This window comes from Salvelinus fontinalis, chromosome 6, assembly GCF_029448725.1.
Source record: "Salvelinus fontinalis isolate EN_2023a chromosome 6, ASM2944872v1, whole genome shotgun sequence".
In the NCBI taxonomy this organism is placed as follows: Eukaryota; Metazoa; Chordata; class Actinopteri; order Salmoniformes; family Salmonidae; genus Salvelinus; species Salvelinus fontinalis.
Window position 1 is genome coordinate 19,359,298 of NC_074670.1, and position 15,421 is coordinate 19,374,718.

A 15,421-nucleotide genomic window follows, 5' to 3' on the forward strand; every position below is an offset into this window, starting at 1 on the left:
TCGCCTCTTCCTCTCTGAGGGTCAATGGGCACAGTGCAATTTGGAGGTTCCTATCAATTCCAATAGATGCTTGGCCATTTCCCTCACATTAGTATTCTAGGAGAACTCAATATACAGGCTAGCTAAAATGGTCTCCATTTGCCAGTTGAGCTGAGGGTGATTCGGGTCTTCACTCCCCTACGCACGGCAGCTCAAGAAAATCAATTGGGTTTAGCTGTTTGCACGGAGCAACACAATGAGTTCATCTCATCCCTCTCAAACAGTGGACTTCTTATTGGACAATCTTGGTCCTGCTTTTAACTGTTCAGAATCTTCATTGTTTTTCTTTCACTCTCTATTTTGGCTTGTATTTGTATTTGTGCATTTACTGTGACTTGAAAACCCAAAGATCTCCATTATGTTTGTAAATGATGAAGTGCTGAAGAGATTTTAATTGTTAAATGTTGAAGATATATTTTTTTGTATTCCTCATTTTTATATAAAATATTTATGAATCCTACACAATAAACATACTTTACCTGAATCTTCTGCATGTCAATTACCTCCATTTGTAATGGACCGATTCGTGTCTCTATAATAGTTATTGCATATTAAGTATTAACTGAGTCTATTGTGGGGCCATGTCCCTTTACACAGCAGCCTGTTGTGAATGTGGAGCTCTCATAGCACTCATCTCCTCCCTGCTGTGACTAGCATGTCTACCTGGAGACGAGATGTAACAAGAGACCGAGGTGACATGACAAGCTGATATTGTCACATTATACCTAGCTTTGTCACAGCAATATCCTGTTACCAGGGGAGCTGGGCGTGTGGGTGTAGGGAGGTGGATCTACAGACAGTGGGGGATCTACAATCACATCTGTCTTCATTAAAAGCTACACTCCACCACGGGAATAGGAGAATCAACATAGACAGCTCTTCTAATTTATGTATTCATCAACTTCAGTACATAAGCAGCTTTGTTTGTACCTGTTCCCCCATGACATACACACAACACACACACAGCATACTCACTGCATCTCCTCACCGTGCCAACGTACAGTACAGTACTCAAACCACGCTGTTCTTTATCTGAAATGGTTTTATTTAAATATAAATATGTGTACAAAGTTACAAGCAACAATAGCTCATTTTTAGCAAATAAAATCCTTAATACATTATTAAAAAAACAAAATGAACCAAACCAACAAATGGCAATTAGTTGTGTTCCCAAAAAGAATTGTTCATCTTTCTGCATTCAGTGATTGATGAACAACGGAACAGAAAGAGAAAAATTGTGGACCCAAATAAAATCAATCAAGATATAGATTTATGTATATATAATATAAAGATACTTTACAGTAAAGCAGCTTACAAGCTGTACATTAAGGCTTATATAAAATATAAAAATAAAGACGAGCGATGATCTTTTTTGAAATCACTTGGTTCACTTAGTGACGTTTGTTCTCCAATTGGGCCGACTGACCGGTAGCGCGGCTCTCGACACAAAATGGCAGTACAGGGTTCCAGTAGTGTCCAGAACCGGAATGCAACTGAGCCAGGTGCAGTAAGCAGTCTCTCAAACAAGCGTAATGGACATGGAAAAGAAATGCTGAAGAGTTTCACTAGACACATCATCTGCATGCAACAGAGAAAGAATGGGGCTTCTTCACCCATTTGTACAGTTGATCTGTCAGTATTTCAGGGTAGTACTGTGTTTTTGTAAACATATTGAAGCTACTTGATTGTGTCATAAAGACTGGCGTGTGGATGGTGTCTGAAGAGGGACAGTTTCCCAAGTAGGTCCCATCTTAGCCTGTTCAAGTTGAGACTGCACCTTGAGATTATTCAAGTTCAAGACTGCCACCATTTTACAAACCACATTCTCTGATTGTTCTGGAAATAGTCTCCATTTAGCAATCTGGTAAACACAGAAGTAATACAGTACTCAGAGGAATTCATCTCTATCCCTAACGCTTTCAATACACTGCTATGTACTGTAGCTCACCATCTTTGGGTTTTTCTATTTCCTTTTCTTGTCCACCAGGGTAGAATGATAACACACAGGCTGTCTCTCTATTAAGCGAAGGCTAGGACACACATTCTCTCCATACCTCACTCTGCTTTCACTCCCCAATAACCCACACACAAGCCAAACGTACTGTTTTGCAGAACGGTTTATGGCTGCCACTGTGGAGCTCAGGCTTCTTTAAATGGATAGAGAGACACGAATGTGCTTACAACTCCTTTCACATGCCGACAAACAACAAATTACCACAATGTGTTGACTTTTCTTTTTTTTTTAAAATGAAGACGTCTGCATTTTTTATTTTGTTCATAGTCTGTTATAAGTTCTATTTGTCTGAGCAGTCTGTTCTTTTTGAGAAATGTTAGCTAGGCTCCAGAATCCAGTTAGTTTAGGCCACCCAAAGTCATGAGATGCTCCTGTTTGGTGATTTCCAGTTTGCCTTCCTCCCATCCCCTCATTGGTAAAACAAAACCAGTGTCATGACAGAATAGCAGGCTCATCTCTGAAGTAGCAGACACAGTAGTAGATGATTTATTGATGGGGAATGACTCCATTGGGACTCCATTGGGACCATTCAATCCCAGAATGACAACTGAATAACAAATAAGGAAGGCAATCCCTGTCACCTACATCTCCTTCCAAAACGTGTCCAGGAGAAGGACCAGCCATCCAGTCCTCTCTCCTCATGTTAGTCTGGCCACACTTCCTATAGAGATGACCAATGCTTCCCCTTTACATGGCCCTCCGCGCTCCACCCCCTGTTCCGCTGTCCAATCAGACGTGAGTCTGCATGCGTTGTGACGGCCGTCCGTAGTCGGACTGCTGGGAGGAGACCTGTGATGATGCATATGAGAAACGGGAGGAGCTAGACACCTTGCTGGCCTGGTCCGATTGATCGTAGGCGTCCACCTTCTCGTAGGAGGCGGGCTTGACGTAGCTGGTGAAGGCTCGGCCGTATGTGGCGGCGGTGGGCAGGTAGGCAGAGCCGCTGTAGACGGGGTCGGTGGGGTAGATGGCTCCGGGCTGGGCTGCCGCTGCCTGCTGCTGCTCATAGGTGGAGCGGGCCCCTGTGGTGGTGGCGTAGCGGTGGGAGAAGTCGTAGATGCGGGGCTGTGTGGCTGCCACTACTGTGTGCTGGCCGTACAGCGGGCTGGGGGATGGCAGCTGGGATGGCGTGTAGACAGGACGGGGGTTGGGCACGTAATCTGAGAAACCACTGCGGATCACCCGGTCCTCGTGAGCATGCACGTTGTAGTAGCCGTTAGTGGGGTCCTGAGGGGAGAGGAAATAACAACAGGGTGTTAAGTTGTTCAACCGCTTTTAAAGATACAGTGTGTATATAGAGATTTCAGACTTTTTCAAAACCCCCAGCAAAACAGCATATGCAACAAATGCTCAACAAATGTTTGCAATTTTTCCCATGCATGTATATTGTATAAACATTGTATAAGTGAGTGTTTCTCCTTACGGTTTTTACCTTGATGTCGGACCTCTCGTCCTCGTCCTCCTCCAGCAGGTCGCTGTGTTCCGTCCGGGACGTCCCAGGAGACTCACTGCTGTTGGGGGCCTGAGGGGGAAACAACAGGCCCTACAATTACAAAGGTGGAACATCTTAGACTCAGACGAACATGAGCACAACAAAATGACTGTACTGTGTGTCATCACATCATCACAGTAAAATACATTATATATATCTGTTATATAAAGATGAAAAGGTACTTGAAAACCTACTGAAAGTGATTGAACGGAGGCATTTACCATGGGCTCCTTGACATCCTCCTCATCATCGTTGCCACGGGTAGCGTTGTGGTCGCTGTGCACAATCTGAACTCTGATGTCACTCTTTGAGAGGCGTGTGCACTTTTTACCTGTGAGGATTCAAAAGAGACAGGTGATTTAGAAACGATTCTAAAACTGCTTTTCATGCCTGTTGCCTTTATAGAAAAGGATTTGATTGTGCTCCTTTCATGAAGTCTAAACTAACCATGCATCGCTAAGGGTTGGGGTCAGTTCTATTTCAATTCAGTCAGTTCACATTGATTGAAAAATATTGAGTGAATAGTAATTTACTGAATGTCAATTTATTTCCTTGAATAGGGTGAGTTGACATGGAATGTAGCCCAACCCCAGTATGGCCCATATCTGACCTTCGACCTCACCTTTCCCGGTGTGCCTGCAGCAGAGAGAGACCAGGGTGACGACACAGATGAGCAGGACACACCCTCCGCCCACCGCCGCCCCAATGATGACCAGCATGGGCAGGGCCTCTGTGAGGAGAGAGAGAGAGAGGAAAAGAGAGAAGTGTCAGGATCTTGCTACTGATCAGAGAGAGACCGTGAAGGAGGCAGAACCAGATCCAGTCTCCTCTCCTCTTCTAACGCCACTCTACTCATTCCCCCCCAACTAATCTCTGCCAACGCCTGCTCCTATATAAATTCATCTGCAGTGGTCCCTCAGAAACACACACACACACACACACACACACACACACACACACACACACACACACACACACACACACACACACACACACACACACACACACACACACACACACACACACACACACACACACACACACACACACACTTAGAGTCCCCTGCGTCCCCACAGCCTCGGCTATTGTGTCTAATCTCTCTGGAAGAAGGGTAACAAGGCCTGACATGCAATGAAGCAATAGACAGTAATCTAATTAGAGATTCCAGGAGAGAGATACGGCGCACCACTCAACTCTCCCGAGACCCCGGCTGAGCTGCCTTGATGTAAATTGCTGGCGAGGACCTTATTTTTGGTGTCTACTGCAACAAAGGCCTTCCTTCCTTACTTCCGCCAACTCCAGTGTGCAGAGTGTGTGTTTGTGTGTGCATATGTGTGTGTGTGAGTAAGTAAATTGTGGATTAAGTAAATTTGAAGAGGGTGGCTCTCACACGCTTAGAGAGAGAGAGAGGGAGCTAAGGGACCGCCGGCGGCTCGGCCCCGGGACACCTGTGCCCTGATCTAATTGACTTTAGTCCCCGATCAATATCTATGTTATGGGCCCAATGTATTCATTAAGGCCCACCATCTGCTGATTAAATTATATTGATTAAAATAGTATAATTAAGATAAGCACTCGATTGGAGTTCTGCTTTGACCTCATCTAACCCCTCTCTCTTCCCAGCACCGTCTGTCCATAGTGCTCGTCTTAGTGAGATTGGTCATGCTGACTGTGTGAGATGATAGATAATAAGGACCCCTGTCCAGTTCCTACCCGTACCTTGCTCCTTGAGGGTGACCAGCGCGGTGCCTGTGCCGAAGCGGTTCCATGCGGTGCAGTTGTAGCGGAGCTGGAAGTCCTGGGCCAGGGTCTCAGACAGGACCAGGGAGGACAGGACCCCGTGGTCGCTGGTCACCGTCTGGACAGAGAAACGACCGGAGGAACCCGAGGAGAGGGTCACGTCTCCAAATGTCCACACCTAGTGAGAAAGATGGGAGATGAACAACAGGTGAGTGGCTGGCAGCGCTGTCAGAGCTCAGTTCAACCACTACTTCCCATGCTTAGATCAATCACAGGTACCCTCTAACCAACCACCCTCCCTCCTTCTCTCTTTCCTTCTCTCTATTTTCCTCCCTCTCCATTCACCTGGTTGACATTGCTAAGGGCCGTAGGTCTAAATTGCCTCCTACGTCTTGCCCTGGAGGTAAGCCCTGTCAGCCTCTAAGCCCTGCCAGACCTGTGAGGTTGTGTAAGATGCTCCTGTTGGTGCTGAAGCTTCTCTCCTGCTGCTAGGTAAGGTCTACGGGGTGCCTGCCTCTCACTCCCCCTCAGACCCTAATTATCCTCTGTCAGAGCTGCCCACGCACCCAGGGTCACAACGGGGGTCAGTCCACCGAGGCCTGATGGATGCAGCGCTAATTGAGCCATGAGGTTTGGCTGCTGCCTGCAGAAGCCCCCCCCCCCCCCCCCCCGTCTAGTTACCTTTCTGTTCTCTCTCCCTCTCTCTCATCCCCATTGAGTGGTGAGGGAATGATGTGTGTGTGTGTAGGTGGGGGGATTCGGTGTGTATTAAATGTGCACACACTTGTGTGCGTGAGCACATGCACGCACGCACACACAACATTGAAACAGGAAAGACAGGAAAAGACAAGAGGCTCACTTACAATCTTGTCAGGCGGGGGGCTGTTTCCCACCAGGCACTCTAGCTTGCCCTTGGAGTGCTTGACAGCGTGCTGTGTGGCGTCCGCTGTAATGATAGGTGGGCCTGGAGAGAGAGAGAGAGAGAGAGAGAGAGAAAGTGTTTGTGTGAGAGAGACGTGGGGGAGAGAAAGAGGGAGATTTTGAGACATTGACATATTAAACACAGATGCATTGTCAGATGGTTGACACATATTATGCTTGAGTAAACATTCTACATAGATAATACCAAACGTGCATCTTTAATATTCTACATCTAAAAGTCAACAAAAAACATCATGTTGAAAGTGGTATTGAATTAGCCCTATTTTCAGACTATTGAGACTAATATGAGACTTACCGTTGACAGTGAGTGTGACGTCCCTCTCAGCCACACCGATGCGGGGGACGATGGCCTTGCAGGTATACGTCCCAGCATCCTCCTGGGTGACAGCCTTCAGCTGCAGGGTGTTGCCATTACTGAGCACCTGGGGAGGGAGAGGAGGGGAGGGAGAGGGGAAAATAGAGAGAGAGGGGTGGACAGAAGGGATAAGAGGAGAGGGAGGAGAGAGAGTGAGTGTCTTTTTAGCCTCAGTTCATTGGGGCAGTTGTTGCAGCAGAACGGATGTGGCCGTACGTACAGTCTCTCCAGCTCCTACACTCTGTTTCAGTTGAATTTAATGGTGGTGACAATCACAGACATGAAGCACTCCAGCCACTGCTGCTCTGACTCCAGCTACAGCCTCCTCTGGAGTGACCGTGCTGCTGTGGAGATTGTCCTAATTAAACGTTGCCGGCAGAGCATAACGTTATCATGGTGTGAGTGGGCCGTAGCCTTTAGAGGCTGCGACAGTTCGCTCTACACTTGCGCACTCGTTAGCTCATTGATCCCACCATTCCATCAAGCGGTGATTAATCCATTTACTCTCCCTCTATGCCCCTCCTCTCCCTCCCTCCGCCCTTTCACTCCCACTCTCCATTTTTTATTCAACCACAATTATAGAGTAACCTAATGAATCCGTTACTGGTAGCTGTGTGAGGCGTGGTGGCCGCGGTGTGTGTGGATTAGAGAGCACTGCCTGTTCTTTTCTTCCCGGAGAGCGTTGGTTCACTCTGGGAGATGGAGATGACAGCATGGCTTTAACAGCATCGCCTGCTGGCCTGCAGCTCTCTTCTCCTTAGCGGTGGTGTTTTTAGCAAAAGCTGCCTCTGAAATCCGATGAAACACCGGGAGAGGCTCCCTGGAGATAGCGTTGATAGTGTTGCCTGGGGTGGGGTGGGAGACCTTGAACCAGGATGACGCAAACTAAAGGTGGAACTGGGCTGTTTGTAAACTACCTCACATAATCCTCCCTAGATGTTCTTTGTGCTGTGTCTTGGTCTGGGTTGAGGAGCGATTTGAGAAGCTGTTCTCGGAGTGGGATATGAAATGTGTCGGGTAGTTTTTAACTAGTGTGTCTCAACTGTGGATGTGATTGATTTAGTGTTCACGTTGTTATGACAGAGTGTCACCTCCCCTGCTCTCAGCAGTGTGAGAACCTGACAGTCATCACACACACTGCCTCTGAAGGTTTAGCTCTGATGTCTGAGGGCTTTCTCTCATTACACACTCGCACCCGACACACACACACACACACACACACACACACACACACACACACACACACACACACACACACACACACACACACACACACACACACACACACACACACACACACACACACACACACACACACACACACACACACACACACACACACACACACACACAGTATAAGTATTGATTGAGCTACTTGTCTTACTACGCTGGAGCCCTGTTTGGTCCAGGCCAGGGTAAGGGGAGGGTTGCCTGTCCAGGTGCAGGTGAAGGCAGCGTCCATCCCAATGTCCACGTTCATGGGCTTGGGCTCCGACAGCAGCCTGGGACCAACTGTAGAGGAGCCCAGGACACCATCAGAACTAATACAGCCCTTATTCACCATTCATTATGACTTTATTATATCCCCTAAGGCCTTTTCAAAGCATAAAGCACATGACACAGTATCCTCTAAAGACACGATAACTCTTGTGACGAGGGTGAACATGTGTTCACAGACACACTACTTGGATTACACTATAGGCTACTAGTACTGTACTATGATGCACTGATGTGCTCCACTCACATTGTACATCCACCAGGGTGCTGACGTTGGTGCTGCCCACTGAGTTGGACACTTCACAGGAGACAGGGTCTGTGAAGTACGAGTGGTCTACCGTCACCTCCAGGCTGTCCCCGTTCGCCTCCGAGATGGGGACTCCTCCCTTGGACCACCTGGACCACCAGATCACCACATCACATAGGGTTAGAATGTCAATTTACTACATCACATAGGGTTAGAATGTCAATTTACCACATCACATAGGGTTAGAATGTCAATTTACCACATCACATAGGGTTATAATGTCCATTTACCATATCACATATGGTTAGAAGGTCAATTAACCACATCACATAGGGTTAGAAGGTCAATTTACCACATCACATAGGGTTAGAATGTCAATTTACCACATCACATAGGGTTAGAATGTCAATTTACCACATCACATAGGGTTAGAATGTCAATTTACCACATCACATAGCGTTAGAATGTCAATTTACCACATCACATAGCGTTAGAATGTCAATTTACCACATCACATAGGGTTAGAAGGTCAATTTACCACATCACATAGGGTTAGAAGGTCAATTTACCAGCTCACATAAAGTTGCAAGGTCAATTTACCACATCACATTGGGTGACAAGATCACTTTGGTTTACCAGAACATATTGGGTTACCATGTCACTTTGGGTCACTAGATAATTTTGGGTTGTTCCATAATAATAAAGTCCAAACTGGACCAACTAAAAGGCTAATAGTTCCATAATAATGCAGTACACACTGACTATGAAAGAAATGAACCCAACAAAGTGTAGGTTGAGGTGCTGTTTTTTACCTGTATCCTGTGATCTCAGGGTTGGCAGAGGCAGAGCAGATGAACAGAACCTTGGCTCCCTCCATGACAGTCTGGGGCTGGACAGACAGGGTCACTGATGGAGGGTCTGCAGGATGGAGGGGAGCACACAACATTACTGAGAGGTGAACATAGTATGTGTCATATCTCTCACTATGGAGGTGTCACGACTTCCACCGAAGTCGGTTCCTCTCCTTGTTCGGGCGACGTTCGGCGGTCGGCGTCACCGCTCTTCTAGCCATCGTCGATCCACTTTTCATTTTCCATTTGTTTTGTCTTGTTTTCCTACACACCTGGTTTTCATTTCCCTCATTAATTGTTGTGTATTTAACCCTCTGTTCCCCCCATGTCTTTGTGTGGAATTGTTTGTTGTAAGTGCTTGTGCACATGATTACTGGTGCGAGTCGGGTTTTGTACCCATATTGGTTATTTCTTTATGCCGTTGGTTTTTGTATTAAACTGCTCCGGCTGTTACCTAGTTCTGCTCTCCTGTGTCTGACTTCCCTGCCACCAGTTACGCACCCCTTTACAGGAGGATTCTACAGTATATGAAGGCTGAATATGTGTCAGTCAAGGGAGAAGGAACAGGACAGCAGTACTAAAGGAAGCTCTGTGAACACTGGAGGTATGTGTCACTGAGCTAGGACCTATATGAAGGGGTGTGTGTTTGTCACAGAGAGGTTAGTGTATGAATCATTGAAGGGTGAGCGAGTGCATGTGCAGGCAGGCAGAACTAACCACTCTTCCATTAACTCTAAAGTGATGCTGGGTGAAATGTATTTATTCAACCAAAGCCCTCAACTAATGCCTAGAGTATACAAATAAATATATTATAGATGATATATGTGTATAGGCTACTACCTAGTCGTTATTGGCAGTATATTTGTCACTATAAACTTTACCTATAGGACTATGTCCCAATATCCACACTAGCATACTAGTGTCCATGGACAATACATCAGTACATACTAAGTAGTATGCAAGTGTGATAGTTGGTAGTTAAATGTATTTGACTCTGAATTCTCCGTCCTCTGACAGAGTGTTGTACCCAAGGTGTGTCCCCATCACTGGGACGAGGGTACTACATACAGAGTGTTGTACCTTAGGTGTGTCCCCATCACGCTGGACGAGGACACTACAGAGTGACTGTAGGGGACACTAAGCATCACTGAGGACACTCACGCTGGACGTTGATGGTGACGGAGGTCTGGAGTCCGGCGGGGGCGGCAGGGTTGAGGACGCGGCAGGTGTAGGTACGGCCAGAGTCCTTGTCCTCCGGCACCACAGGAAGCATACTGACAGCCAGTTCCCTCTTCCCATCCTCCATCCGCGTCTAGGAGAGACAGACCAGAGACATGGAGATAAGACATCTACGATGTTTACTGTACATCTCAATGGTCAAGACAGACAAGAGACAGCTGTTAAACATGCAGAGGGAGTTATGAGTCCTTATTTCACCTCTTGCGTTAGATCCATTAATTCATATATTTTGGTCTCTAAAGGGACAAAGGGGTTTAAGTAGGGAAGTAAGGTATAGAATAGGTGTAGCCTCATGTAAGGCCCTGCTGAGTCTTCCACCTCTGGGTGTCTGTGTGACACTGCGGGACCTATCTTTCTGACGTGTGAGGCATTCAAATTGCCATCCAGTCCATTGGCATGGCAGTTAAATCATATATTTTATGATGTGCCTGGGGATATGTGCTGTTTCCACATTTCTGAGAGTGCTCCCAGTCAGCGCTCCTTGTTTGTCATCATCTTTGAGATCTATTTATTGCTCACAGGAATCAATACGCCTAAGTGAGGAAAGGGGTAGATTCTGGAGATATCGCCCGTCCCTTTCGAAGGACACACAAACACACACACACACACACACACACACACACACACACACACACACACACACACACACACACACACACACACACACACACACACACACACACACACACACACACACACACACACACACACACACACACACACACACACACACACACACACACACACACACGCACACGGCTGTCAGACAGTGTGCAGAAATGGCAGAGGTGTCTGAGTCCGTATTTCTGGGCTGTAGCCGTTAGGACACGGGGCCGGGGGAGGGTTGTCTCACAGGCAGCTCTGGAAAAGGGCAAGGGCAGAGCAGAGCCCATTCCCTGGATGGACGGACAAACAGACAGCTGAATCAATGAATCACTTCCTCAGCCAGACACACAAAAAGCATTTTTACGCTAGATCGAGTCGCATCACTCCCTGTCATCACCCCTCACTCTGCCCCAAGCCACCTCTCCCCCTCTCTACCTCCCCCTCACCTACTCTAGCCTTCCTTCTCTCTAACAGCACCAGTTTTCTTTCTTTCTTTCAGTGAACTGTATCTCAGTATCTCCCACCCTTCTTTATTTTACTCCCACTTTCTCTCTCCCTTTCTCTTTCTCTCCCCTCCTGTCCCCCTCCTTTTCTCCACTGCTGGCTCTAGTCTCCTTAAATGTGTCATTTAGCATAGATTAGCGTGGTCAGAGAGCATGACAAATGTGACTCTTTCCCGACTGCGGCTGGTTCACGCTCTGGCGCATCCCCCCATTGTGTTTCGGCATTGTTGTGGGTGATTTCTCCTCGGCAGAAATTCTACTGTATCAAACGCTCATGCCTGTCTGAGCTTTGGCATGCTCCAGTTATGTTGTAGTGTCGATGCATTAGAGTGCGGGGGGGGGGGTTCAGGTATGAGTGAAAAAAGGGAGGGCGACTGCAGAGAGGGAGGTAGGAAGAGAAGGAACAAGTCCTGAGAGAGATAGAGAGAGAAATAGAAAATAAAATGAAGAAAATAGAGAGAAAACAGGTAAACGGAAAAGGAAGAGTTGGCTGAGAGAAAGTTGCTGCATTTTGAGTAGCTGCTGTACCTTGCCTTACCTGCTTATATGGGCTCTGCTGTACTCTGCTGTGCTGTGTTGGTGTTGTGTGGGTGTTAGTGGATCCTGATGAGGTTGGGCATGGCCCTGCTCTCTCTAACCTGCCCCGGCTCAACCTGTTATCTGATTGTGCTGTAATCTTTCTGTACCTTGGAGTATATGGCCGTGTCCATGACCTCTCCGTCTCTGTACCAGGTGATCTCGGCGGCAGGCTTGGCCCCCGAGGCGCGGCAGGTGAGGTTGTAGGGTGTGTGGGCCTTCACACGTATGATAGGACCCCCCTCCACCACCGGGTCTGTGGGGGGAACTACAGGGAGAGAAGGAGGAAACACAAAGCATTCATGTTAGAGGAGAGAAACAACCCACCAAACTGAAAGCTCCTTTTACAGTACAAAGCTTCTGAATGAGAGGAACATCTAGTGAGATTAATGTGATGTGTTAACGCTGCATCAATTCATCCACTGCACACAGAGAAAACAATATCCTTTCATCATCGTGTTGGTTCGCGAGGTGTGTTTCTACTTTGTAGACTGGAATGGAAACCAACAACATTTGGCTGTGAGAAGAAAAAAACAGAAGAGCTATTTAATTTTCCTTCTTAACATTGAGACTGACATTAATACTCTCTTTTACTCCCACTGTTGCCCAGTGATGTTTCATCTGAATTGCTTATTTGTTCATTTATTTGCATGGTTTCGCACAAGCAGAGCGTGCCACCTCTGATGAAGGCGTCTATCTCCCCAGCCAATAACGGCAGGCGTAAACAGCAGCAGGCCTGCGCCCCGGTCTCTCTCTTGCTCCCTCCGCTGAACCAATTTCTGTGTGTGTATCTGAATTGTCAGAGGTCCTTCCGCCACTGCGGCCCGGACACTAATGGAATCCGAGTGCTAGGTGATTTTAATTTCGATGCCGATTCCCTTGGCTGCTCTCCCGCCGTTGACTCCTTTGAATGCGCCGGATTGCTTTGGTCTCATCTGGCTGCATTGACCCCCCCCCCCCCCCCCCACACACACACACACATACTTCAAGACTCTAGCCTCTGTGTATCTGTGTTCTCGAAACAGGCCTACACACACACACCGGTCCCTGCTGGATTTGTTCATCTCTTAATGCGGACGTTCTACAAGGTGTGAGGAAACAACATCTACCGCCGTTTCTGTCCCCAAAGGCTAAGGTCAGTGTGACTGCGGAGGTGGCTCACGCTCACGCTAACCAATCAAACAGTCCATCCTCGCCCACCTCCACTCTGTGCTGTGCGGTGCGGTGCGGGCGTTGTGAAGCAGGGTTGGGGTGTGTGTATGTGGGTGTGTGTATGTGGGTGTGTGTATGTGGGTGTGTGTATGTGGGTGTGATCTCTCTTGACTGTGCGGCACTGTGCTCTCTTGAGAGGCGCGTGGTCGTTGAAGTGTTCCTCATCATGGGTCGTCAGAATTCACATGATCAGCCTTTCATTTGCTGCCTTTTCTGGTCCCGTGGTCCCGTGTGGCTCAGTTGGTAGAGCATGGCGCTTGCAACGCCAGGGTTGTGGGTTCAATTCCCACTGGGGGACCAGGGTTCAAATCCCACGGGGGGACCAGGATGAATATGTATGAACTTTCCAATTTGTAAGTCGCTCTGGATAAGAGCGTCTGCTAAATGACTTAAATGTAAATGTTTTCTTCTCCCCCTCGTCTCGCTGCTTAAACGAGCTCATAAAATGACAGAAACAAGCAGGGCAGTGGGGAGACAGTACAGTAGCCTAGCCTTGTTGTTGGTGCATAGAGCTGAGGCTCCAGTGTCTTCTGTAACTGTCTCTCTGCTTTGTTGGGTGTATTTGCCAGATCATCAGAGAGACGTTCAGTAAAGACTAATGAATGTGCTGTTCCCTGTTCCCCCATCGGCCACCAGGTGGCAGCAGTGTTTCACTGTCTGGGAGTCCCACGAGGGGCCACTCTCCTCTCACCCTCCCCTCCGCCATCCCTCTCTCCACCACCACCCTCCTCTCCCCACCTCTGGATGCCTGGTGAATATGTAGATCACTCACATTGCGTTAATGTAAAAGCTGCCCCACAGTTGACAAATATTGTGACTGACTGTAAAATGTGCTAACTGTGCAGATCTTGACTTTTAAGTGTCCATGCAAGTCATTTGTGACTGCAGCAATCACATTATCCTAGACATACACAGTCTTGATTATCGATACTGAAGGAAAAACAGTTTTTTTTGCTGGCTCTGCTGGGTTTGAAAAATATTTACAGGGCTGATATACGGCAGTAAGTACATTTTCCAGGTGTTATTTGTGAAAGCTGATAACAGCAGGTGATGTCATAAACAGTCCCAAGACATAGAAACCGTGAGCATTTTTTAAAATGTGTGTGTGTGTGTGTGTGTGTGTGTGTGTGTGTGTGTGTGTGTGTGTGTGTGTGTGTGTGTGTGTGTGTGTGTGTGTGTGTGTGTGTGTGTGTGTGTGTGTGTGTGTGTGTGTGTGTGTGTGTGTGTGTGTGTGTGTGTCAGAACCATAATGAAGATGGGTGCCTGACAATCTCCCTTTGTAGAGCCAACCTGCAGGTTTTGGCTGGAGGACTGCTGTGCAGATCAGGGTGTGTATTCCCCTGTGTGTGCCTGTTTGTGGTGTGTGTGCAGCAGCTGTGTATCTTACCTAGAACAGTGAGCTTGGCTCGGTGGGAGCGCAGTCCGGCCTGCGTAGCCTGACACTCGTACACGGCGTCATCCGCCAGCTCTGCCGAATCGATCATCAAGCTGTGCTCGCCTGATAGCGGGTCGCCCATTAAGGAGTAGCGTGTCCACCCTGCATTAAACCAACACAAGGAATACAGTGAGTCAGAGAATGGGAAAGAAAACAAGAAAACAAACCCAACAATCAACAGCAGAACAACAAGCCCAAACTGGAATGAAAAGACTGCAAAATGAGCAGACTCACGCCACAAACAAACGCCAAGGGCCTTTAAGACATAAGTGGAAATGGTGCTGCACCATCCCCCAGTTAAGCACTGAGCCGTTCAGTTGGCTGAGCAGTGTGAGACTGGCTAGGGGAAGGCAGAAGCTACAAGTGAGACGGGGGCGTGAGGCGACTGACTGTCCTTTAAAGCACAGACAAAATCAAGATGTAGTGTCTAAGGTCAGCCCCGAGCCTCTCCACCTTCCCACTAGTCCAGAACACAGCTAAATGTCAGCGCGTGACACCAGCCAATTGATTATCCACCTTGGTACAAAAGCCTCAAAATGCTAAACAACAAATTAAACGCTCTTTGTCTGTTTGCGGTAGAAAGACTGTCTGCTGTATATTTGTTTCTCTCCACCTCCATTAATTTGAGTAGACAGACAGACAGAGAGCCAAGGCTTCCTAATGAGACCATGAA

The 15,421-nt window shown here is 47.6% G+C and overlaps 1 protein-coding gene across 12 annotated transcripts in view; it reads right to left on the reverse strand.

Moving 5' to 3' along the window:
• Nucleotides 1-1,063: 1,063 nt before the first annotated feature.
• The window catches only part of LOC129857293 (kin of IRRE-like protein 3), a 52,697-nt gene continuing 38,339 nt past the window's right edge, over nucleotides 1,064-15,421 (reverse strand). Inside the window, exons 3-15 of one of the 12 annotated variants that reach the window (XM_055925379.1) lie at nucleotides 14,701-14,850; nucleotides 12,212-12,369; nucleotides 10,339-10,489; nucleotides 9,139-9,244; nucleotides 8,327-8,475; nucleotides 7,958-8,094; nucleotides 6,523-6,649; nucleotides 6,149-6,249; nucleotides 5,265-5,463; nucleotides 4,156-4,275; nucleotides 3,740-3,876; nucleotides 3,477-3,596; nucleotides 1,064-3,280 (exon numbers count right to left, since the gene is read on the reverse strand). In XM_055925379.1, the coding sequence (XP_055781354.1) occupies nucleotides 2,783-3,280; nucleotides 3,477-3,596; nucleotides 3,740-3,876; nucleotides 4,156-4,275; nucleotides 5,265-5,463; nucleotides 6,149-6,249; nucleotides 6,523-6,649; nucleotides 7,958-8,094; nucleotides 8,327-8,475; nucleotides 9,139-9,244; nucleotides 10,339-10,489; nucleotides 12,212-12,369; nucleotides 14,701-14,850 (2,153 nt within the window). In that variant the 3' untranslated portion in view covers nucleotides 1,064-2,782. The remainder of the gene's footprint in view (nucleotides 3,281-3,476; nucleotides 3,597-3,739; nucleotides 3,877-4,155; nucleotides 4,276-5,264; nucleotides 5,464-6,148; nucleotides 6,250-6,522; nucleotides 6,650-7,957; nucleotides 8,095-8,326; nucleotides 8,476-9,138; nucleotides 9,245-10,338; nucleotides 10,490-12,211; nucleotides 12,370-14,700; nucleotides 14,851-15,421) is intronic. The other 11 variants (XM_055925387.1, XM_055925386.1, XM_055925380.1 and 8 more) reach the window with 11 other exon arrangements.